General features: G+C 52.1%; 1 protein-coding gene across 3 annotated transcripts in view; it reads right to left on the bottom strand.

Annotated features, from left to right (window-relative positions):
• The window catches only part of KIAA0232 (KIAA0232 ortholog), a 68,838-nt gene that overhangs the window by 31,424 nt on the left and 13,948 nt on the right, over window positions 1-23,466 (bottom strand). For 2 of the 3 annotated variants that reach the window (XM_040966480.1, XM_040966482.1), the window contains exon 2: window positions 8,454-8,944. In XM_040966480.1, coding sequence (XP_040822414.1) covers window positions 8,454-8,681 — 228 coding nt within the window. In that variant the 5' untranslated portion in view covers window positions 8,682-8,944. Of the gene's footprint in view, window positions 1-8,453; window positions 9,000-23,466 lie in introns of those variants that run through there. The other variant, XM_040966481.1, reaches the window with a different exon arrangement.

Genomic DNA, 23,466 nt, shown 5'->3' on the forward strand with positions numbered 1-23,466 from the left:
TGGCCCTGCGGTTTCACTTTGAAACATACTGTATTTATTTCATTTGAAAGGCAGACAGAAAGAAACAAAAACCTGAGAGCTCTCCTGCCCGCTGGCTCGCTCTGCAGCACCAGGGGCTGGACCACACCGAGCTTAGCGCTGACACTGCCAGTGTCTCTCACACGGCAGGCCCCGCCCGTCAGAGCCATCGCCTACGGAAAAGCCTGACTCAGCCGTGGAGCCAGCACTTGACCCAAGGCCACCAACAAGAGACGTGGCAGGGCCGCGCTGCGAACTGTTACAGCAAACACCCGGCCTCCGTTCTTGTCTTCTGACAAAACAGGAGACCACATGGAATATTACGTGAGTCAAACCATGCTAGTTAGAAAGATTTACAGCACAGTACACTTTGCACACAAGTGCTATCCAGCCCTGTGGTTGAATTAAGAAACTTCACATTTGTAGCAGAAGCGCCAAGCAACAGCACACTGCATTTAGGGTTTTGTACCCTGTTCTTCACCTTCATTTGAGAGCTCCCTTGTTCTGTTTTCTGCCTTGCCTCAAGTGTTGTGTGAACCTCTCATTATTTAATCTACATTTAATAACACTGAATAACCAGCTTTAAAAATAGTATAATTTACAAAGACCCAAAATGTTTCTATGTTAATAATTTTGTATCTCTTTAGTCTTCTACTCTGTGTAAGTTTAAGCCCACAACTACACACTTACTGTGCCTGTGCCAGGCAGTCACTGGGAACTGTAAACCCCGGTGGGATCTGTCTGTCAGTTGTCATCTTGCAGACGAGCAAGCGGACGTTGCTGGAGGCGTGGCAGGCCACATCCCGCAGGGATGCCGAGGGGCACTGAGGAGCAGGAGCCCGGAGCTGGAGCTCGGCCGAGGCCTTGTCCTGCCTTCCACCAACAGGGAGACGGACAGCTGCTCGGCTGCGGCTCCCCACACCTTCCTGTGAGCAGGCCCTGAGTGGCCCAAGGCTGATGTGGCCGGTGGCATGAGCACCAGCTCTATCTCCAGGCCCAGCTGTCTGGACACCTAGCAGCTGACTCCATCCCTCGGACCACAAGGACATCCAGGGAAGGGGCCCTTGACTCAGTTTCTGCTGCGCACAGTGTAGGGGTCCCCCATCTGCTGGGAACGGGAACGCACGGAGTGATGAGTCTGCTGGCCTCTCGCCCCACGAGGAGCTGCCCCTCGCTGGGAGGGGCTTCCGGGCGTGGGCTCCCGGCGGGCAGAGAAGCGAGCATATCCTGCCATGTACAGCAAGGACAGACGCACTCCCTGTCTGATGCCAGTCACCGGGCACTGCCAAGGCAAGCTCTGGCAGGCGGCAGAGACGGCACAAGCGTTCGTGTCTCTGCCCATTGCTGGAGGCCTGGGCTGCCTCTCTGGGCCTTTAAGGCCTCTGGGCAGTGAACCAGCAGATGGCAACACAGTCTCAAAAATATTTATTAAAAAAACTCAGTAGCTCCAGACTAACAAGGACAGTTAGGCTCCACCCACTGTTTCCCCACGATCCTGGACCACACTGGTGTTCTCCCCGGCTGAGCCTCCAAGGCAGCCATGCCAGCCTGCACAGCGCTGTCGGGCCCTGCATGCCGTGCGGCGTGAGACCACATCTCCAGGCCCTCCTCTAGCACATCAGCTTCCTCAGAACTGCCTCCTGCTGCCCTTCACTGGCTCTCTTGCCACACTCTCTTCTGCTACCTTGCACATGGCATCCCTTCTTCCTCCTGTGAGGACACAGCTGACACCCCTGCTGCCGCCGGGCCAGGCCCCTCTGCACAGACCTGAGCTGACCAGGTCAGCCACACACAACCTGAGCACTCACATTTCACTTAACAGGGTCAAAACGAGAAGTTCTGGTTTTTTTTTTTTTAAAGGTTAGTTATGTATTTGGAAGTTAGAGTTAAAAAGAAAGGACGGAGAGACAATCCGTCTGCTGACTCACTCCACACATGGCCCTGGTGCTACAGCCGAGCAAGCTGTAAGCTGGGAGCCAGGAGCATCTAGCAGGTCTCCCTCGTGTGTGCAGGAGCCCAAGGATTCCACTGCTTTCCCAGACACTTTAGCAGGGAGCTGGCTGGGAAGCGGAGCAGCCAGGACACGAACAGGTGTTCATGTGGGATGCCCGGGCCCCAGGTGGGAATTTAACTGATACGCCCTCAGCATCCGCCCCAGAAATATTTATACACAGAATCTCTGTTCTTTTTATGTTTAAAAAAAAGATTTAATTATATAGGAAAGGCAACTTTACACACTGAAAGAAAAAGAGAAAGATCTTCCACCTTTCTCCCCAAGTGGCCTCCACGACCAGAGCTGAGTTGATGCAAAGCCAGAGGCTTCTTTGGGGTCTCCCACTTGGATGCAGGGTCCCAAGGCTTTGGACCATCCTCTGCTGTTTTCCCAGGCCACAGGCCAGGAGCTGGATGGGAAGTGGAGCAGCTAGAACACAAATCAGCACCCATATGGGATCCTGCAGCTTGCAAGGTGAGGATTTAGCTACTGAGCCATCTTGCTGGGCCCCAGAATCTATTCTATGGAAAGATTCTACATATAAAAACACTAAGATGGCAGACTAAAAAGAAGTAAATTTATATACCTATCATTAGCACTAACTCCTACTTTCAGTCTCATATTGCTAAGGTATAAAATCTTGCATTTCTTTTAACATGAAATAATTTTAAACCTGACAGGAAATAGTTTTAAGCTTAATTCTACAGCTAAGGTTTTTATTCAGGGTGATCCCCAAGTGTGTAGGAAAATGCTTGGCTTCATTAATTTCAAACATACCAGCTCTGACACTGTTAAAAATATATATATGCTTGGGCCCGGCGCGGTGGCGCAAGTGGTTAAGGTCCTCACCTTGCACGCCCGGGATCCCATATGGGCGCCGGTTCTAATCCCGGCAGCCCCGCTTCCCTTCCAGCTCCCTGCTTGTGGCCTGGGAAAGCAGTCGAGGACGCCCCAAAGCTTTGGGAACCTGCACCCGCGTGGGAGACCCGCAAGAGGCTCCTGGCTTCGGATCGGCATAGCATCGACTGTTGCGCTCACTTGGGGAGTGAATCATCGGACGGAAGATCTTCCTCTCTGTCTCTCCTCTCTGTATATCCGCCTTTCCAATGAAAAAATAATAAAAATAAATCTTTAAAAAAATATATATATATATGCTTTAGTTGCAAGAAACCCAAACAATTCAGAATTTAACTAAAAGAAATTTCAGCAAATAGGTTAGCACTTTCATACACAAATTAACCAATCAACAAATGTGGAAGTTTAAAAAATACTAACCTCTTAGTTGTATGTAGAATCTTTCCACATTATACTTTTGGTGAACAAATCCAGGTCATTTTACTTATATGTATTATCAAATGATTCTTACTTATTTTTTTTTTTTTAAAGATTTATTTTTATTATTTTTTCATTGGAAAGGCGGATATACAGAGAGGAGAGACAGAGAGGAAGATCTTCCGTCCGATGATTCACTCCCCAAGTGAGCGCAACGGGTCGATACTATGCCGATCCGAAGCCAGGAGCCTCTTCCGGGTCTCCCACATGGGTGCAGGTTCCCAAAGCTTTGGGCCGTCCTCGACTGCTTTCGCAGGCCACAGGCAGGGAGCTGGAAGGGAAGCGGGGCTGCCGGGATTAGAACCGGCGCCCATATGGGATCCCGGGCGTGCTAGGCGAGGACTTAGCCACTTGCGCCACCGCGCCGGGCCCGATTCTTACTTTTAAAAAAAGATTTATTTATTGGAAAGGCAGATATACAGAGAAAGGCACACACACAGATTTTCTACCTACTGGTTCACTCTCCAAACGGCTGCAATGGCCACAGCCAAGCTGACCCAAAGCGAGGAGCCTCCTCCAGGTCTCCCTCGTGGGTGCAGGACCCCAAGGCTCTGGGCCGTCCTCCACTGCCTTCCCAGGTCACAGCAGGGAGCTGAATGGGAAGTGGAGCAGCCAGGACACAATCAGCACCCAGAGGGAGCACTGGTCGGCAAAGAATCAGCCTGTTGAACCACTGCTCCAGCCCTGATTTTTTACTTTAACTTCCCCAAATTACCATTTTTTTAAAGCTAGTCAACATGTGACAAAGAAATAGAAGTAACTGCCACTGGACTCTGTCAGCCCAACTGCGTCACGGTAATGTCCAGAAAGGCTACAGGGGCCATGTCTGTCTGTCCTGCTTGGAGGCAGAGTGACAGACAAAGGGCCCTTCTGCTCACTGGTGACTCCTCAAACGGCTAGGGCAGCTAGAGTTGGCTGGGGTCCAAGCCAGGAGCCAGAAACTCCAGCCAGGTTTCCCACGTGGATGGCAGAAGGCCCAAGCACTCTGGCCATCTTCCGCTGTGTGTCCCCAGACATGTTAGCAGGGTGCTGGACTGAAGTGGAACATGTGGGACTCGACCCCGTGCTGTACGGGACAGCAGCATCCCAGGCAACGGCCTGACACTGCTCTGCCGCGGTGCCGGGCTCAGGCTGCTGACTGGAAGAAGGTGCTACAGCAGCACATACAGGGGTAACTACAGCACGCCACAGCAGCAGCTGCTTCAGGCTGGAACCACGGATGCAGCCAGCGCAACAGCCACTCTCCCTGCACTCGCTGGCTACAAGGGAAGGACCACCAACAACCAAATGGACCGCTGGACGTACCATCTGACGCAACATCTAAGAAGGAAACCTCCCCGCCAAGGGAACTCGACTGTCCTCACCATGAGCAGTCTAAATACAAAGAAGCATCCAGGAGACCCCAAGTCAGAGGCATTTTGGAAAAAAACTGGCCTGGACTCTCCAAAAGTATCCATGTCACAGGACACGAGGGAACAACACAGAACTATTCTAGATTAGATTACACACATGTGACAGGTCAAGCTGACGACACAGGCTGAGATGACAGTGCACTGCAGCGAGAACACTGCTGGGTACTGCCTGCGTGCTAGAGCCCACATGGACGTGAGTCGTCCTGTGGCTATCCAGGAGCGAGTCCTTACTTACACACACTGATTTATTCACAGGTGGGCATGGAGAGAAGCCAAGACAGAAACAGAGCGAACGTGACAGCGTTACCCACAGGAGACCAAATGACGAGTACAGAGTTCTGTTAATCTGACACGTGGAAGCACCGCACGAGAAAACACTAACAATTCTCCAGATGAAAGCCCGCGGTTTCCGCCCAGGGGATGTCACCATCAGGCAGGACACAGAACTCTCCGCTAGGAATACGCTCCTGTTGGGAGGGGACACTGCTGTCACTGGAAATCATCAAATGTGGACAAAGTTGGCCTGGGTTTTGAATAATGGGGAAAAAATGAGGAAAAAAATCATCTAAAAAAAAATCAACAGGGGTTAGCATGGTGTCTCAACAGGCTAATTCTCCATCTTGAAGCCCTGGCATCCCATAGAAGCACTGCCCCGCTTCCCATCCAGCTCCCTGCTGTGGCCTGGGAAAGCAGGAGAGGACGGCCCAGGGCCTTAGCCCATACACCTGCATGGCAGACCTGGAGGAAGTCCCAGCTCCTGGCTTCAGATAGGTCCAGCTCTGACTGCTGCATCCCTTGAGAAGTGAACCAGGAAATGGAAGATCTTTCTTATTGTCTCTGCTTTACTCTGTGACTCTGCCTTTCCAATACAAATAAACAAATCTTCAACAACAACAAAGATCAGTGAATTCCTGATGAACCAAGACTACTCGTCAGGACACAGTGATTGTGGCAAAAGAGAGGAAAGACAGAATGCAAGAAGAAAGTTAGGGAAATAAAAAAGCTGCTCTCTGTAAGCACACACTGACATGCCATGCCAGAGGTCCACAGGTGAAGCCGCCTGGCTACTCTGCCTCCATCAAGGGCATGGTCTGCCCAGCTGCACAGCTGAGACCAAGTCCAGGCACAAAGTTGGCTTCAAAGTCCAAGAGTTTTCATGTGTGTATTTTAACTAAGACTTGGAAAAGTGACATACTGGATGCAGGACATACGACCAGGGTTGAACAGCAGCCTTCAAGCTATCTAAGTGCAAGCAGGGGCTGGATGGAGATCCCAGGACACCCAGAAGGGGAGCCAAGGCCAGGCGCTCAGCCCAGCACACACAGGGGTCAGCTCTGCACTGTGGGGCCACGCCGAGACCGTCCTTGGCCCTGCCAGGCGGGGCCTTCACTGCACTGTGGGGCCACGCCGAGGCCGTCCTTGGCCCTGCCAGGCGAGGCCTTCACTGCACTGTGGGGCCACGCCGAGGCTGTCCTTGGCCCTGCCAGGCGAGGCCTTCACTGCACTGTGGGGCCACGCCGAGGCTGTCCTTGGCCCTGCCAGGCGAGGCCTTCACTGCACTGTGGGGCCACGCCGAGGCCGTCCTTGGCCCTGAACTGTGCATAGTGCATGTTTCTAACCTTTAAAGGTGACCCTGGGGCCAGCACAGCGTGCAGTGGCTGAAGCTGTTGCTCATGATGCAGCATCCCATAAAGGGGCCAGTGTGTGTCCCAGCTGCTCCACTTCCAAACCAGCTCCTTGCCAAAGTGCCTGGGAAAGCAGTGGACGGTGGCCCAGGAGCTTGGGTCCCTGCGCCCATTCGGGAGAAGTGGAAGAAGCTCCGAGCTCCAGGCTTCAGACTGTCCAGCTATTTGGGCAGTGAACCAGTGGATAAAAGCTCTCTTTCTGTCTTTCTCTCTTCGCAACTATTTCAAACAAATAAATGTTAAAAAAACAAAAAGTGACCATAACTGCAGGGAAAAGTAACACGGGGTTAACTGTCTTCCTGAAATGAGTGTCACTGTCAGTTTCTGCTCCTGAGCACTCTACGCTTGGGTTCCATGAAGAAGCATTCGAGGGCTTGTCACATGCTCACTCGCCCGAAGTGAGCCGGAACTCTGAGGGAGACCAAGCACAAGCTGCAGACACGCAGAGTCCTCACGCTGCCTGACTCCATCTGCCAAGAGACAGGGGCACAGCCACTGAGTGAGTGCAGGCATTCAGGTCTTAGTTCAGTCTTTATGTTTGTGTTCATTGGATATGCTAGAGTGAAATGGCTAATATATGCAAAGAAATGAAAAGCTATATTAAACCCCTAATAAATATTCATTTGCTGTGAGCACGTGTTTACAACTAAAGCATACAATTTCTGAACTTCAGGAAGCATCTTCATTTCTGAAAGCAGAAGTTATTTCATGACTGTAGGTTTTATTTTACTTGTCCCTATAGAAGTACATCTGGGGCCAGTGCTGGGGCCAGGTTAAGCATCTAACTGCATCTCCAGCATCCTATATGGGTACCAGTTCAAGTCCTGAGTGCTCCATTTCCCATCCACCCCCCTGTTAATGCACCTGGGAAGGCAGAAAATGGCCCAAATACCTGGGCCCCTGCGCGTGGGAGACCCAGAAGAAGATTCTGACTCCTGGCTTCAGACTGGTCTAGCTCTGGCCATCAGGGCCATTTGGGAAATGAAACAGTGGATGGAAGACTTCGCTCTCTTTCTCTCCTTTCTCTCTGTAACTCAGGCTTTCAAATATATAAATTAAAAAAAAAAAAAACTCTACGCTTACTAGAAAAATGACGATAAGGAAACTTCTATGTGCAAACACATCTAATTATTAGATCCTAAGTCACTTTCCTCGAGACTCTACATGGCCGGAATCTCCCAACGAAGGAGTAACGTGTGAGGGGAGGCGCGATGCCGCTGTCTGCAGCTGGCAACTACAAGACCAACCCTGAGGAATGCTGAAGTGCCTGGCGAGCCCTCAGTGCCCACTGGCCATCAAACTTGCAGGCCATTTTTGTGGTTTGCAAATCAATCCTTGTTGTTCCCTTCAATGTTGGTGACAATGGCTTAAAACCACAAGCACTGTCCACAAAATACCCCTTCTTGCCACCAATGGTCCAGAAACACGCCAAGATTCCACATGGAATTCTGAGAGGGACAACCAGAGAGCCAGTCCATTCACTGTTGGTGACTCCCCTCCGGCATGTCACACTGTACTTGGTCCTGGATAGTCAGACCAAAGTTGACATTCTCCCCAAGAACTGCGTTTGGCAGGTCGTTCACTCAAACAAGAAGCACAATGACGGACCTGGACTTACAGCAAAGTTACATGCCTTCCCAAACCTCCTATCCTGTCATTGTAATTAACAAGCTGTGTAACTTCATTCTTGAAGATAAAACGTAGTCTTAAACTTCAGAATAAGGACAGCTGACTCAGTGTTTAAGTGTCACAGCCTCTCACTTGTGTAAGAGCCAGAACCAAGCCTCTGGGGCACTGCTCCAGGGCGGCCAGCGGTCAGTTCCCTGACAAGCCCAACTGCAAGGGACACAGAGAGTGCCTGGCCGAGGCAGAAGGAACTGAGCTGACTGTACCGAACGGCACACCTCACTCACACCTGTGTCTGGCCAGGTCAGTCAGTACCGCCCACATGGGGCACGTTCTGGAGAACGTTCTGCCCTCTGGCAGAGAGCGCCATCACGGACTGTCGGGTACCTGTTCCTGTAGGTCGTAGTCGCAGCCGTCGTGCAGCAGCAGGCTGAGGACGTAGCGTGTGTAGATCATGGCATCGATGCCACATTTCTCGAGCTCTTGTCCCAGCCAGGTCTGCACGGGGCCCAAGGCATGAAGCAGAGACATCTCAGCAGCACACACAGGGCCCCGGGAAGGACGTGAGGAGCTTTCAGATGGCAGAGCATCCACAAGTGGACAGTCAGGGCGCATGAGTCTAGGTAGCCGACATTCTTAGGGCGCACGGCACGCTCTGCGGCGGCTGCGTGCGGCTGCGTGGGGCTCGTCACTCCGGGGAGGCGGGGAGACGCTGCACCTCGAGGGGCAGCATGGATTTCGGCCGGGCTGGCACTCAGCTGTCGGGAGCACGGCCTCCCTCTTCAGACATGACCCAGGGCTCCCGCAGCGACATACACGCGGACGGAATCTTCTACTCTGATTTCACATTGAGGCCAAATGGAAGTTTCTGGCAGAACCTACAAAAGAGAAACAAACTGTTATATACAAGTATACATTAAATTACAGATCTTTTGACAAAAAGAAAAAAAATCAAATAAGCTGTTCTTTATTGAAAATCTTTGAGAACTTAGAAAATTGCTTCCTGGGCCCGGCGCGGTGGCGCAAGTGGTTAAAGGTCCTCGCCTTTCACGCCCGGGATCCCATATGGGCGCCGGTTCTAATCCCGGCAGCCCCGCTTCCCTTCCAGCTCCCTGCCTGTGGCCTGGGAAAGCAGTCGAGGACGGCCCAAAGCTTTGGGACCCTGCACCCGCGTGGGAGACCCGCAAGAGGCTCCTGGCTTCGGATCGGCATAGTATCGGCCCGTTGCGCTCACTTGGGGAGTGAATCATCGGACGGAAGATCTTCCTCTCTGTCTCTCCTCTCTGTATATCCGCCTTTCCAATGAAAAAATAATAAAAATAAATCTTTAAAAAAAAATAAAAAAGAAAATTGCTTCCTTTTCCCATAATCTTTTGATATTTTAAACTAATTTTAGTAAAAAAAAAAAAAAAAGAAGAAGAATTCAAAGCTGACGTGCTCCTTGGGTTGGATGCTGCAGGGCTGTGTCGGGAGGCGGACAGGTCACGAGCGTACCTGCCAGGCTGAAACACACCGTGAGCTCATCTCCAAGTGTAACACAACTGGAGTAGCTGAGTGAGTGGTAACCACATCAAAACAGAGGTTAACAAGGAGCTCCTTAAGTTAGATACTGGTAAATCCCTTATTTTGTATCACTACAAATGTAATACGCCAGCGACAATCTCATAAAAATTAAGGTAAAGAACAAATTTGTCTTAGACTCATGTTACCTTACTATTCCAACTGTGTTATTTCCAACCTAGGCTGAATTTCTGATTATCTGTGATAGAGAACTTTATTACTGTTACTCTAAATTAACGCACGTCGGATATGGCAAATGGATCCAACAATGGAATTATTAAATCACAATAGTCTATGGCAGAATTCTGATTAGTTTATATCACTGAGAAAAGAAAAAGCTGAAGGCAAGGAAAACGAGATGAAAGAAAAAACAGACAGCAGAGGGCCACCAGACAGACAGACAGCAGAGGGCCACCAGACAGACAGACAGCAGAGGGCCACCCCAAAGAAACTTAAACTAAACACTATTAGTACGCACATCAAGGCAGAAAGCAAAACTCTTTCCATGGGTTTAAGACCAAGATTCCTACCTTTGATATATAACATGTAACAAATTTTACATACATCAAACATAAAGAACATTTTAAGTCTGCTGTAGGAAAGTACTTGTCCAATGTGTCACTAATGTACATCTGGCTTTTTTTCTTCTTTGAAAAAAAAAAAACTTCATTATTATAGTATCTTCTGAGTTGTAGAAATCAGATAAAGGGGTTGTTGTGGGGCCCTTGGGTGAAGCCTCTGCCCATGAAGCTGAGATTCTGTATGAGGCTTCCCCTCCTGCTGGGTGACCCACCCAGGGGTCCTGTATGAGGCTTCCCCTCCTGCCTGACCCACCCAGGGGTCCTGTATGAAGCTTCCCCTCCTGCTGGGTGACCCACCCAGGGGTCCTGTATGAGGCTTCCCCTCCTGCCCGGCTGCCTGACCCACCCAGGGGTCCTGTATGAGGCATCCCCTCCTGCCTGACCCACCCAGGGGTCCTGTATGAGGCTTCCCTTCCTGCCTGACCCACCCAGGGGTCCTGTATGAGGCATCCCCTCCTGTCTGACCCACCCAGAGGTCCTGTATGAGCACTTTCCCTCCTGCCTGACCCACCCAGGGGTCCTGTATGAGGCATCCCCTCTTGCCTGACGCACCCAGGGGTCCTGTATGAAGCTTCCCCTCCTGCTGGGTGACCCACCCAGGGGTCCTGTATGAGGCTTCCCCTCCTGCTGGGTGACCCACCCAGGGGTCCTGTATGAGGCTTCCCCTCCTGCCTGACCCACCTAGGGGTCCTGTATGAGGCTTCCCCTTCTGCCCGGCTGACGCACCCAGCTTCTGCTTGTGTGTGCCCGGGCAGCACACAGACCAACACAGGACACACCGATGACTGAGGCAGCTGGCTGCAGTCACAGCGCACAGACCAGCACAGGACACACCGATGACTGAGGCAGCTGGCTGCAGTCACAGCACACAGACCAGCACAGGACACACCGATGACTGAGGCAGCTGGCTGCAGTCACAGCACACAGACCAGCACAGGACACACCGATGACTGAGGCAGCTGGCTGCAGTCACAGCACACAGACCAGCACAGGACACACCGATGACTGAGGCAGCTGGCTGCAGTCACAGCACACAGACCAGCACAGGACACACCGATGACTGAGGCAGCTGGCTGCAGTCACAGCACACAGACCAGCACAGGACACACCGATGACTGAGGCAGCTGGCTGCAGTCACAGCACACAGACCAGCACAGGACACACCGATGACTGAGGCAGCTGGCTGCAGTCACAGCACACAGACCAGCACAGGACACACCGATGACTGAGGCAGCTGGCTGCAGTCACAGCACACAGACCAGCACAGGACACACCGATGACTGAGGCAGCTGGCTGCAGTCACAGCACACAGACCAGCACAGGACACACCGATGACTGAGGCAGCTGGCTGCAGTCACAGCACACAGACCAACACAGGACACACCGATGACTGAGGCAGCTGGCTGCAGTCACAGCACACAGACCAGCACAGGACACACCGATGACTGAGGCAGCTGGCTGCAGTCACAGCACACAGACCAGCACAGGACACACCGATGACTGAGGCAGCTGGCTGCAGTCACAGCACTGGCTGCCTAGTCACTTGCAGAGGAACCAGAAGATAAGATCTCTCTCCTTCTCTCACCCTGTCATTCCTTTTCTTCTTCTTCTTTTTTAAAGATATTTTTTTTTTTAAATCTATTTATTTTTACTGCAAAGTCAGATGTACAGAGAGGAGGAGAGACAGAGAGGAAGATCCTCTGTCTAATGATTCACTCCCCAAATGACTGCGACAATCGGAACTGCGTCGATCTGAAGCCAGGAGTCAGGAGCTCTTCAGGGTCTCCCACGTGGGTGCAGAGTCCCAAAGCTGTGGGCCGTCCTCGACTGATTTCCCAGGCCATAAGCAGGGAGCTGGATGGGAAGTGGGGCTGCCGGGATTAGAACTGGAGCCCATATGGGATCCTACTGCGTTTATTTTTATTGGAATGGCAGATTTACAGAGAGAAGGAGAGGCAGAGAGAAAGATCTTCCACCAGCTGGTTCACTCCTCAAGTGGCTGCAATGGCTGGAGCCGAGCTGATCCAAAGCCAGGGAGTCTCTTCGGGTCTCTCACACAGGTACAGCATACGAAGGCTTTGTGCTGTCCTCCACTGCTTTCCTAGGCCACAAGCAGGGAGCTGGATGGAAAGTGGAGCAGCCGGGACATGAACTGGTGCCCGTATGAGATCCTGACATGTGCAAAGTGAGGATTTAGCCACAGAGCCACCATGCCAGGCCTTTCAAATAAATAATAATCCTTTTTTTTAAAATCAGAAAAATTACACCAAAGATTTTTCCTTTTACTGGCTACATTTTCCAGCTCTCAAAGTGGAAATTTTTCCCTAAATCATTCCAATTGGCTCTCAGGATACCAGAAAGGTCATCGATGCGTCCGGTCCTGCGGCTGTCACCTGGAGTTGACGAGTTGGTAGCATCAGCAGAGAGCAGCCGAGACCATGCAGGTTTGAAGCAACGACCAAGGGAACAGAGGCCATCCAAGCATCGTGTGAGTGTGAGTGTGTGTGTGTTTGCGTGTGTATGAATACATATATATATACTTTAACCATTTACTCTTATTTACATGAAAGGTGAAGTGCTTCAAGTCCCAACTCTACTTGAACCCAGGTCCTTGCTGATGGCCTGGGAAGAGCAGGGAAAGATGGCCCTGTTCCCTATGTGGGAGACCTAGAAGCCCCTGGCTCCTGGCTTTGTCCTGGCTCAGTCCTAAGCTATCGCAGCCTCTGCAAAAGTAATGGTAGAAATGCTTAAAAAGAGAGAAGGACCTAGAAAGGGCAGCCACATTTGTCTTACTATTTAATCATCTTTAAAAGATACCAGCTAGGGCCCAGCAGGATGGCTCAGTGGGCCAAATCCTAGTCTTGCATCACTGGAATCCCATATGGACACCAGTTCACATCCTGGCTGCTCCACTTCCCACCCAGCTCCCTGCCTGTGACCTGCGAAGGCAGTGAGGACGGCCCAGAGCCTTGGGACCCTGCACCCACGTGGGAGACCCGGGAGAGGCTCCTGGCTTCAGCCTGGCTCAGCCCTGGCCATTGACGCCACCTGGGAGTGAACCAGTGAGTGGAAGATTTTTCTCTCTCTCTCCTCTCTGTAAATCTTCCTAATAAAATTTAAAAAAAAAAATTTTTTTTAAGTATCTGACTGAACAAAAACAACAGATTATAGGATTTGTCACATATATATAAGTAAAATGTGTGATAACAGCAACATAAAAACCAGGAGTAAATAAGGATGCTACTACTAGATGTGCTCACAAAGTCTGTGGGAAATGGAACTGAAAGACGAGCGCTGTGCCCATTCACTCGTTCCCAAGGTAGAGTCAGAGACAGAAAGAAGACACAGACCTTCCACCCACTGGCTCGCTCTCCGGATGACGGCAGCAGCCAGGGCCGCAAAGCCAGGAGCCTCCCTGGGTCTCCCGTGAGGGACCTAGCACGCCGGGCACCCTCTGCTGCTCTCCCAGGTGCTTAGCAGGGAGCTGGATCAGAAGTGGAGCAGCTGGGATTCAAATGGGCTCAAACAGGGTACCAGTGCCACAGGTAACTTAACCTTTACTGTTCCAGTGTGAGCACCCCAAAGTATTTTAAATTGATGCATATGAGATGTCTTTAGAAAGGTATTATTTTTAAAAATCGATGTGTAGGGCCCAGTGTGGTAGCCTAGTGGCTAAAGTCCTCGTTTTGTACACACGGGGCTGCCGTATGGGCGCTGGTTCTAATCTCCCGCTTCCCATCCAGCTCCCTGCTGGTGGCCTAGGAAAGCAATTGAGCCCAAAACCTTGGGACCCTGCACCCATGTGGGAAACCCGGAAGAAGCTCCTGGCTCCTGGCTTCAGATCACCTCAGCTCTGGCCGTTGTGGCCACTTGGGGAATGAACCAGCAGATAGAAGATCTTCCTCTGTGTCTCTCCTCCTCTCTGTATACCTGCCATTCCAACAAAAATAAATAAATCTTAAAAAAAAAATCTACATGTAGATTCTTTACAAATTAACCAGTAACTCGCATCTTGTCCATGGACCTTCTGAAGTGCCCCCACATGGTTCTTACAAGTTACATGAAATCAATACAGGATCATGTGAGGACAGACTCTGATAGCTGTCAGTAATCATAATAAATGAAAATCATTTAAATGTATCATTTAAAAGGTAGAGAAAGACCGTATTTTAAAACAGCAAACTCAACTACAAACTACCTATAAAAAATCCACTTTAAGTATAAACATCAAAGACATAAGCAGGCTAACGGTAAAGGACGAGGTGGGCGTGGGACCACCATGGGACTACCTCCCTTGTCTCTGATCCAGCCTCCTGGGGCAGTGCTGTGCCGTAGCAGGCTGAGCTTCTGCCTGCAATGCCAGCATCCCATATGGGCACCAGTTCATGTGCTGGCAGCTCTACTTCCTGTCCAGCTCCCTGCTTGTGGCCTGGAAAAGCAGTGGAGAACAGCCCAAGTCTCTGGGGCCCCTCACCTCCATGTGGAAGACCTACAAGGAGGCGCCTGGCTCCCGGTCAGCCCAGTTCTGGCTTTGTGGCCACTTGGAGAGTGAACCAGTGGATGGGAGATCTTTCTTTCTGTAACTCATTTCAAAAAATCACTTCTAGCTTTTTGGCTAAGATCAAGCAACCTCCTGCTGACGTGCATCATGGGAAGCAGGGAATGACAGCTCAGTAACTGAGTTCCTGCCACGCCCATGGCAGCCAGGATGGAGCTCGTGAATTCCGCATGCAGCCTGGCCTACCCCTGTGCTTGTGGGCACATGGGGGAGTAAACCAACAGATGCAGATCAATTGAAATTTTTCCTCCCTCTCTCACTCCTTGTTACCATGCTGTTCAAGTACACATTAAACATTTTTAAAAATAGATTTTAAAATGGTATGCAAATACAACATAAAGCCAAACACACCAGCTCCACGTGACCTCGTCCAGGCTGGCCTGGGTTCTCACTGTACAATCACCCCAATAGAGGCTTTGCTAAGACCTGATCAACAGAGGGCCTAGAGCAGCTGCTGACATCCATGGGGTCACTGGTGGTTATAATCCACACACGCAGAGTGCAGAGGACCCAGCGAGGGCACAACAGGAGTGCAGCTTCTAGCTCTGTGGCATCAGACCATCTACCCGCCGGCACAGCACCCTCAGTGCACACCAGTCCTGGGGGCCCCACGGGCACAGCGCCCTCAGTAAACACCAGTCCTGGGGGCCCCACCGGCACAGCGGCCTCAGTGCACACCAGTCCTGGGGGCCCCACGGGCACAGCGCCCTCAGTAAACACCAGCCCCCCACCCGCACAGCGCCCTCAGTGCACACCAGTCCTGGGGACCCCACGGGCACAGCGCCCTCAGTAAACACCAGCCCCCCACCCCCACAGCGCCCTCAGTAAACACCAGTCCTGGGAGCCCCACGGGCACAGCGCCCTCAGTAAACACCAGTCCTGGGGGCCCACCTGCACAGCGGCCTCAGTGCACACCAGTCCTGGGGGCCCACCTGCACAGCGGCCTCAGTGCACACCAGTCCTGGGGACCCCGCCTGCACAGCGGCCTCAGTGCACACCAGTGCTGGGGGCCCCGCCTGCACAGCGCCCTCAGTGCACACCAGTCTCGGGGCCCACAGAAGCACCAGCCTCTGGACGGCTTGCTTTGCCCTGCACCACAATGGCAGGTCTGGACTGTTCTTGGAGCTTCGGTCTCACCTTCTTGCTCTGCCCTCAAAGTGTTAGCAGATAGCCAGGACTGTCACCTGCGTTGCTCAACAGCTGGACTATGTGCCCAGGACTCAGGTTCTCCTACGTAAACAAGCATACACTTGCTCTCCCTTCAGATCCTCCCAAGAATGTGGCAATGAGCACATGAGAAGCACACCTACTTATCGTGTGGCCTCTGCACGTCCCAAAATGTCAAACAGCTTTACCACTATCCACTGCTATGTGCTTAATCTCGGATTCCTCAACTAGCAGGATCATCTGGGAAGCAGTAATTACTCAAAATATATTAGCTGACAGGCATCTGGCCTAGCAGTTAAAACACCAGAGTGCTGGTTTGGGTTCTCGGCTGCAGCTCCTGGCTCCGGCCCAGCGCTGGTCACATCACCCTGGGGTGAGTCAGCAGCTAAGACAGCACACACGTGCCCCTTCTCTTCATCTATGTGAAAGGCAAAGTTACAGCGAGGGAGACACAAGAGAAATCCTGCATCCACTGGTTTCACCGCCCAAACGGCCCCCATGGCTGAAGGTGGACTGCTGTGAAGCCAGGGGCTTCTTCCGGGTCCCCATGTGCCTGCTGCTGCTTTCCCAGGCCACCAGCAGGGAGCTGGACGGGAAGCGGAGCAGTGGGACTCAACGCAGCGCCATGCGGGAGGCTGGCACCACAGATGGTTTCTTTACCCGCTGCATCACAGCACCAGCTGCGCAGATGAATAAATTATTAGGAAATAAAATACTCTCAACCTCCTTACTATCTTTTAAAAACTATGAAATCACCATTTATAATAAAGTAGTTCTCATCAGATCAGGGCTTCTCCCTTATCAGAACATTTTAGTTTTCTACATGAGAATTTCAAAAAGCATCTCCCTGTGCCACGCAGCCCGGGTTTTAGGGGGACCTGTTTTCTCCACAGCACAGCTCCTCGGGGCGCCAGAGTGCACTGAGAACCAGGTACGCAGTGGGTCCACGGCAACAATGCAGGCCGCCCTGTCCGGCCTCGCACAGCCTCCCGGCCTCTCACAGCCTCCCGGCCTCTCACAGCCTCCCGGCCTCGCACAGCCTCCCGGCCTCGCACAGCCTCCCGGCCTCACACAGCCTCCCGGCCTCTCACAGCCTCCCGGCCTCGCAAGCCTCCCGGCCTCTCACAGCCTCCCGGCCTCGCACAGCCTCCCGGCCTCACACAGCCTCCCGGCCTCGTACAGCCTCCCGGCCTCGTACAGCCTCCCGGCCTCGTACAGCCTCCCGGCCTCACACAGCCTCCCGGCCTCTCACAGCCTCCCGGCCTCGCACAGCCTCCCGGCCTCGCACAGCCTCCCGGCCTCGCACAGCCTCCCGGCCTCGCACAGCCTCCCGGCCTCACACAGCCTCCCGGCCTCACACAGCCTCCTGGCCTCAGAGCACCTCCAAACCAAAGCTACACGTTCCAGCATGTAAGTCACTGTTACTACTTCGGAGCACTGCTCACCATTTTCCTAAAATGCTCTGATGGTCCCAACACGTTAAGTACACGCATACACATAGACGTCGGCATTGCCTTTTCCACCTAGCCTGTGTCACCCCTTCGTGTTGTTCCACTGTCCATTCCAGCAGCCACTCACACACGTGACCACAGTCAGGTTCAAAATCAGTTCTTGGGCCCGGCATGATGGCGCAGTGGTTAAGGTCCTTGCCTTGCACGCCCGGGATCCCATATGGGTGCCGGTTCTAATCCCGGCAGCCCCGCTTCCCTTCCAGCTCCCTGCCTGTGGCCTGGGAAAGCAGTCGAGGACGCCCCAAAGCTTTGGGACCCTGCACCCACGTGGGAGACCCGGAAGAGGCTCCTGGCTTCGGATCAGCATAGCATCGGCTGTTGCGCTCACTTGGGGAGTGAATCATCGGACGGAAGATCTTCCTCTCTGTCTCTCCTCTCTGTATATCCGCCTTTCCAATAAAAATTAAATCTTGAAAAAAAAAATCAGTTCTTGGGTCACAGCAGCCGGAGCAGCTGAGGGGCAGATTCCCGGCAGCTCGGAACTTCAGCAACAACACTGATGGCAACATAGTCTCTTGTTGGAAAGACAATTCTTGAATTCGTTTCAACAGGGTCCCTGCCCCACCCTGCCCGTGTGCCTGCAGACCAGATGAAACACTTCCGCACGGCTAGGAAATGAAAGGCTAATCGCAGTATTTTGTGATAATACAGTGTGCCCAAAAGGAACCTTCACGTGCGACAGTCACCCATTTCAGCAGAAAAATTTCACTACAGCTCAAAGTAACCATGGAAGGTCCAGCAGTAAGGTCAAAGGTCGAAGAGCACAGCAGCAGAAACAGACGAAGCCACAGGAGGACAGAGAGCTGGCGGGGTAAGGCCAAGAGACAGACCTGGAGAAAGGGTGTTCAGTTAGTCAGGTGGATCATGCCACTGAGGCAGATCCGCAAACGGCAGGCGCTCGGCACGAGGCTCCATCTTCATCCTGGACTGAGCGATGACTCAGCAGTGGGCTAACAGACGGCCCGTCTTGAACCTGGAGTTGGAGAACACCAGGACTGCTTGGGACAGTGTGCTGGTGCTTTCAAAGCAAACCTCACGTTGACAGACAGAGGTCAAGGGTCCTGGTGACCATTTCAAGGGACAGAACTGGGAACTCCTGCTGGGAAGCAACTCCGGGCTCTACCACTGCTGACACCAGCCTTCTGGTAAACCCCGGCAGAGTGCCAGCGGAAAGGGGAGGGGGAGGGAGACAGAAGCAGCGTGACCAGAGAGGTTTCACAAGGCCTGGGGCACAGGGTCAAGTCCATCCTACCTCCTCCGGGAGCTCCACCCTGCGTTCTCGGTCTAAACACTCCAGACAGCTCTGTGGCCTTCGAGCTCATGTTTATACCCACCCACACTGCTGCGGAACAGCCTCCTGGGAATGGAGTCACCACAAATGAGGCTGGAAGTGCTTTTCAGAAAATCATTTTAATTTGAAATGCCACAACAGCCAGAGCTGGGCCAGACCAGACTCAGGACCCAGGAGCTTCATCTGGGTTTCCTAAACGGCTACAGGGGCCCAGCACTTGGGCCTGACCTGCTGCTTCCGCAGGCACACAGCGTGGGCATCCCACGTGGGGTGCTGGCATTGCAGAGAGCGGCTGAAGCTGTTGTGCCACAATACCAGCTCCTCGGACCCATTCTTGGAGTGTGTCAAGATCAAAGAAATGACTAAGACTTTCCCTTTTTTAACTTATTTATTTGACAGAGTTACAGAGACAATCTTGCAGCTGATTCACTTCTCAGATGGCTGCCACAGCCAGGGTAGGCAAGCTGGATCCCAGAAACCTCTTCCAGGTCTCTCACGGGGTGGCAAGGGCTCAAACACTTGACCACCTTGCACTACTTTTCCCAGGACATTAACAGGGAGCTGGACCGGAAACGGAGCATCCAGCAAACGAATTAGCATCAATATGGGATGCCGCGGCTAGAGGCAGCTTCACCTGATACAACACAACACCAACCCCAAACTTGCTTTTTACAATAACATAATGTAATAAAAAGGAACAGTATGAGGTCTGAGCTCCTTCCACATGGCACCCCGCATAAAGGGTAGAAACTCGGGTTTTCCTTAGCCGAGCTGGCAGACATAAACTGGTAAGTACATATGCTCTGGTGACAATTAGACGGAATCCTATGACTTTTCTTACAGGTAAGACCACTACTTCTAAGATTTACTTACTTTTGGGTCTGGTGCGGTAGCCTAATGCTGAAATCTTTGCCTTGCATGCACCAGCTGGTTCATGTCCCTGCTGCGCCACTTCCTATCTTGTTCCCTGCCTGTGGCTTGGGAAAGCAGCAGAGGACAGCCCAAGGTCTTGGGATCCTGCACCTGCATGGGAGACCCAGAAGAGGCTCCTGGCTTCAGGTCAGTCAGCTGCAGCTGTTGTGGCCACACAGGGAGTGAACCAGCAGACAGAAGATCTTCCTCTGCCTCTCCTTCTCTTTGTAAATCTGCCTTTCCAATAAAAATAAATAAATCTTTTTTTAAAAAGTTTACTTATTCTTATTGGAAAGTCAGATTTATAGAGAGGAGAGACAGAAAGATCTTCCAACTGCTGGCTCACTCCCCAAGTGGCTGCAATGGCCGGAGCTGAGCCGACCTAAAACCAGGAACCAGGAGCTTCTTCTGGGTCTCCCAAGGCTTTGGGCCGTCCTCTACTGCATTCCCAAGCCACAAGCCAGGAGCTGGATGGGAAGTGAAGCAGCCAGGATACGAACCTATGCCCATATGGGATCCTGGCACATGCAAGACAAGCATTTACCCTCTGAGCCATCGATCAGGGCCTCACTGAGATCTTAGTAAGTCTCAATACTATAGCAGATCTCGTTAATTCTTTTTTGTATTCAATGCACAATTTTTTCCTAAATATTTATTCAGTTTTATTTGAAAGGCAGATATACAGAGAGGAGAAAGAAAGATCTTCAATCAGCTCCCCAAGCAGCCACCAAGAGCCACAGCTGAGTGAATCCAAAGCCCGGAGCCAGGAGCTTCTCCCGGGTCTCCCACGCGGGTGCAGGTCCCAAGGCTCTGGGCCGTCCTCCACTGCTTTCCCAGGCCACAGGCAGGGAGCTGGGTGGGAAGCGGGGCAGCTGGGCAGGGAGCTGGACGGGAAGTGGAGCGGTCAAACAGAAACCGGTGCCCATAAGGAATCCTGGCAAGGCAAAGACTAGCCCCTAGGCTACTGCATCAGGCCCGTGATGCATAATTTTTAAACAATGATTTATTTGCTGCTCACTTTGGAAGCACATATACTAAAATTGAAAAGATTAATTTATTTGGGGCTGGCACTGTGGAGCAGTGAGGTAGGCTGCAGAGCCTGTAATGCCAGCATCCCATATGGGTGCCGGTTCGTGTTCCAGCACTCCAGTATCAGAGAAGGCAGTGGAGGACGATTCAAACACTTGGGCCTTGCCCCCACGTGGGAACCGCAGAGTAGCTCCTGGCTTCGGCGTGGCCCAGCCCTGGCCACGGCAGCCATTTGAGGAGTGAATCACCAGATGGAAGACTTTCTCTCTCTCGAGTAAAAGAAAGATTTATTTGTTTGAAAGGCAAAGAAAAGACTTCCATCTGTTGGATCACTTCCCAAATTCCCGTACCGGCCAGGGTGTGGCAGGGTCTGGCCGGGAGCTCAGCTCCCCTTCGGGGCAGAAGCACCGGGCTGCTGCCCTTCCCAGAACGTCAGCAGGGAGCTGCATTCAAAGTGTGGGGCACCCAGCACTTGGGTTTGGCACTCTGATATGGGACACAGGCTCCCGAAGGGCAGCACTGCCCAGCGTGCCCCCACACCTGGTTCATCTTTGCTGGAGGGATGGAGAGCCTCCGCAGCAGCTGGCACTGCTGTGCAGTGGGTCAAGCTTCCTGCCGACGCGCCCGGGCAGGATCCTGGCCGCTGCCACGCACCTGGGAGACCCGTGCCTGGGAGACCCGCGAGGCCCTGGCCTCGGCCTGCCCCAGGCCCGGCCGCTGTGGGCAATCGGGGAAATTGTTTTCTCTCTTCCTGTGTCACTCTGCCTTTCAAACAAGTAAGTGAATCTTAAAGAAAAGCGCAGAGCACCGGCCCATCACGTCACCCACTCGGGAGGGTCAGCGCAAGTTCCTGCTGCTCCGCTTCAGGTCCAACTACCGCACGCTTGCTCATGTGCCGGGAGGCAGCCGACGACCTCCGGCGGGAGACTGGAGAAGCCCCAACCATCCCCAACTGGTGCTACTGGGGAGTAACCAGCAGCAGGGAGAGCTCTACGCTGCCTCTCAAACACAAGTAAGTCTTTACTCTGTGTGACAATACTCCCGCACAGGTTGATGTAATCCGTCTACAGTGAAGGAGAAGTACTAAGTGCACGTCCACTAACGCAAAGTCACTGAGAGCTGGAGAACTTCACATCCAATCGGTTTAAGCTCCCCAAGCCCCAGCTGCGCCCACACACACTGCACGGTCTGTTCAGCCTCTAGTTCTGTCAATTAACTCAGCTATTAGGATGAACTACTCATGTAAAGTTCTATTGTTCCCAACTTGCACTTGACTTCAAGTTACTTGATAATTCATTCTCCTCTGTCAGCATTTCTGATTTAATGCTGCCTCTTGCCCTTAGCAAGGCGAGGCAAACTGCACAGCAGGTGGGTCACATGAAAATGCCCATGCACTGGACAGCACGCCCAGATGCACATGGAGGGCGTGATGGCCAGTTCATCTAGGCCAGCAGGGAATGTCAACTGTCTCTTCAGAGGACAGTTCTTACAGCCCAGCTCTGCAGCATGTCCTAGGTGGATGTGATCAACCAATAGACTTTGGAAAGATTTTCTCAACCCTAGAGCAACAAAACCAGTAACTTCTCAGGAGTAACAAAGCCACTTAAGTAACACCTTCAGAACACTCCTCCCCACACCGTGGACTCTAAGGCATCAAAGAGCCATCCCCCACCCAGTGCACTGCTGGAGCTGAGCAGCAGCAGCCCCTTCTCCCCGCAGATACACCCACCTGCCTCCACACCTAACCCTTCCCGCCCGCATCACAGGCCCACAGGCACGCAGCCCGCAACTGTGTAAACAATATTAAAGTCTGAAAAATGCAAAATTTTCAAAAACTCTGAATTTAGAAACAGAAATAAGTAACTTTATAGTTTTTACATTAAAAACAAACCCTACCAGGCTGAGCGCACTCTGTTACCTCAGTCGTATGCTACGGACACAGATCACTGCTCCCCAAAAAGAACTGAGGCGAGATTCAATAGTTCAACAGTTTTCACACAGCAATATGGAAGTGTCTAATTGTATCAAACCTTCCTCTGGGTTATGTGATTCATAACCAATTAGTTAGGAATTGTAAAGGGTCCAAATGAAGCTTTCTATTTGATTCTGCAGTGAGATATACACTTGGGAACTCAGAACAAGATCAAATACATGTTTTCATTTTTCATCCACTAATTACCTGCTTTCCAATCGTGCACGAAGTCTGTAAATGAGGTTCTTAAGGTAACCACGGTCGCCTTCCCAGCTCCTAGATGCTATGTGAATGAGGAAAACCCCGCTGGTGACCTGCCATAAAGTTTCCTCAAAGTATGAAGTATTATTCTGCTACGCAACTGCTTCCTGTTACCTAAGCTGGAGACCCGTCAGCATCCAGAGCAGGTGTGTTCATTTCAGAACACCTCGACCTTCTGAGCAGGCTCATGAGCATCTGAGACAGGGGACAGTGTCTGCGGATGGATCCTGTTTCTGCTCCTGCTGATGGGACTAACGTTTCCCCAAGGCCCAAGCGACAAGCAAGACACAGACTGCCCCCGGAACCCACACGCTGGGCTTCTTAAGGCTGAAGCAGTTAACCGAGGGGAATCCAGGAACATAACCCTGCCTTCTCCTTTTCTTTCCTGTACTGTGCAATCAGAAGCTTCCGATCCTGCCCTTCCCGGGACACACCTCAGTCCCCAGGAGGCAATAGGAGCAGCTGGTAGTGGGGACCCAGGGACACACCTGGGCTGCCACTGCACCTCGGGGGCCTTAGCACAGCCAAAACTCACCATGTCCAACACCAATTTTTTTT

This window comes from Ochotona curzoniae, unplaced genomic scaffold (assembly GCF_017591425.1).
Source record: "Ochotona curzoniae isolate NIBS_2020 unplaced genomic scaffold, NIBS_Ocur_1.0 scaffold_4505, whole genome shotgun sequence".
NCBI classification, from domain to species: Eukaryota; Metazoa; Chordata; class Mammalia; order Lagomorpha; family Ochotonidae; genus Ochotona; species Ochotona curzoniae.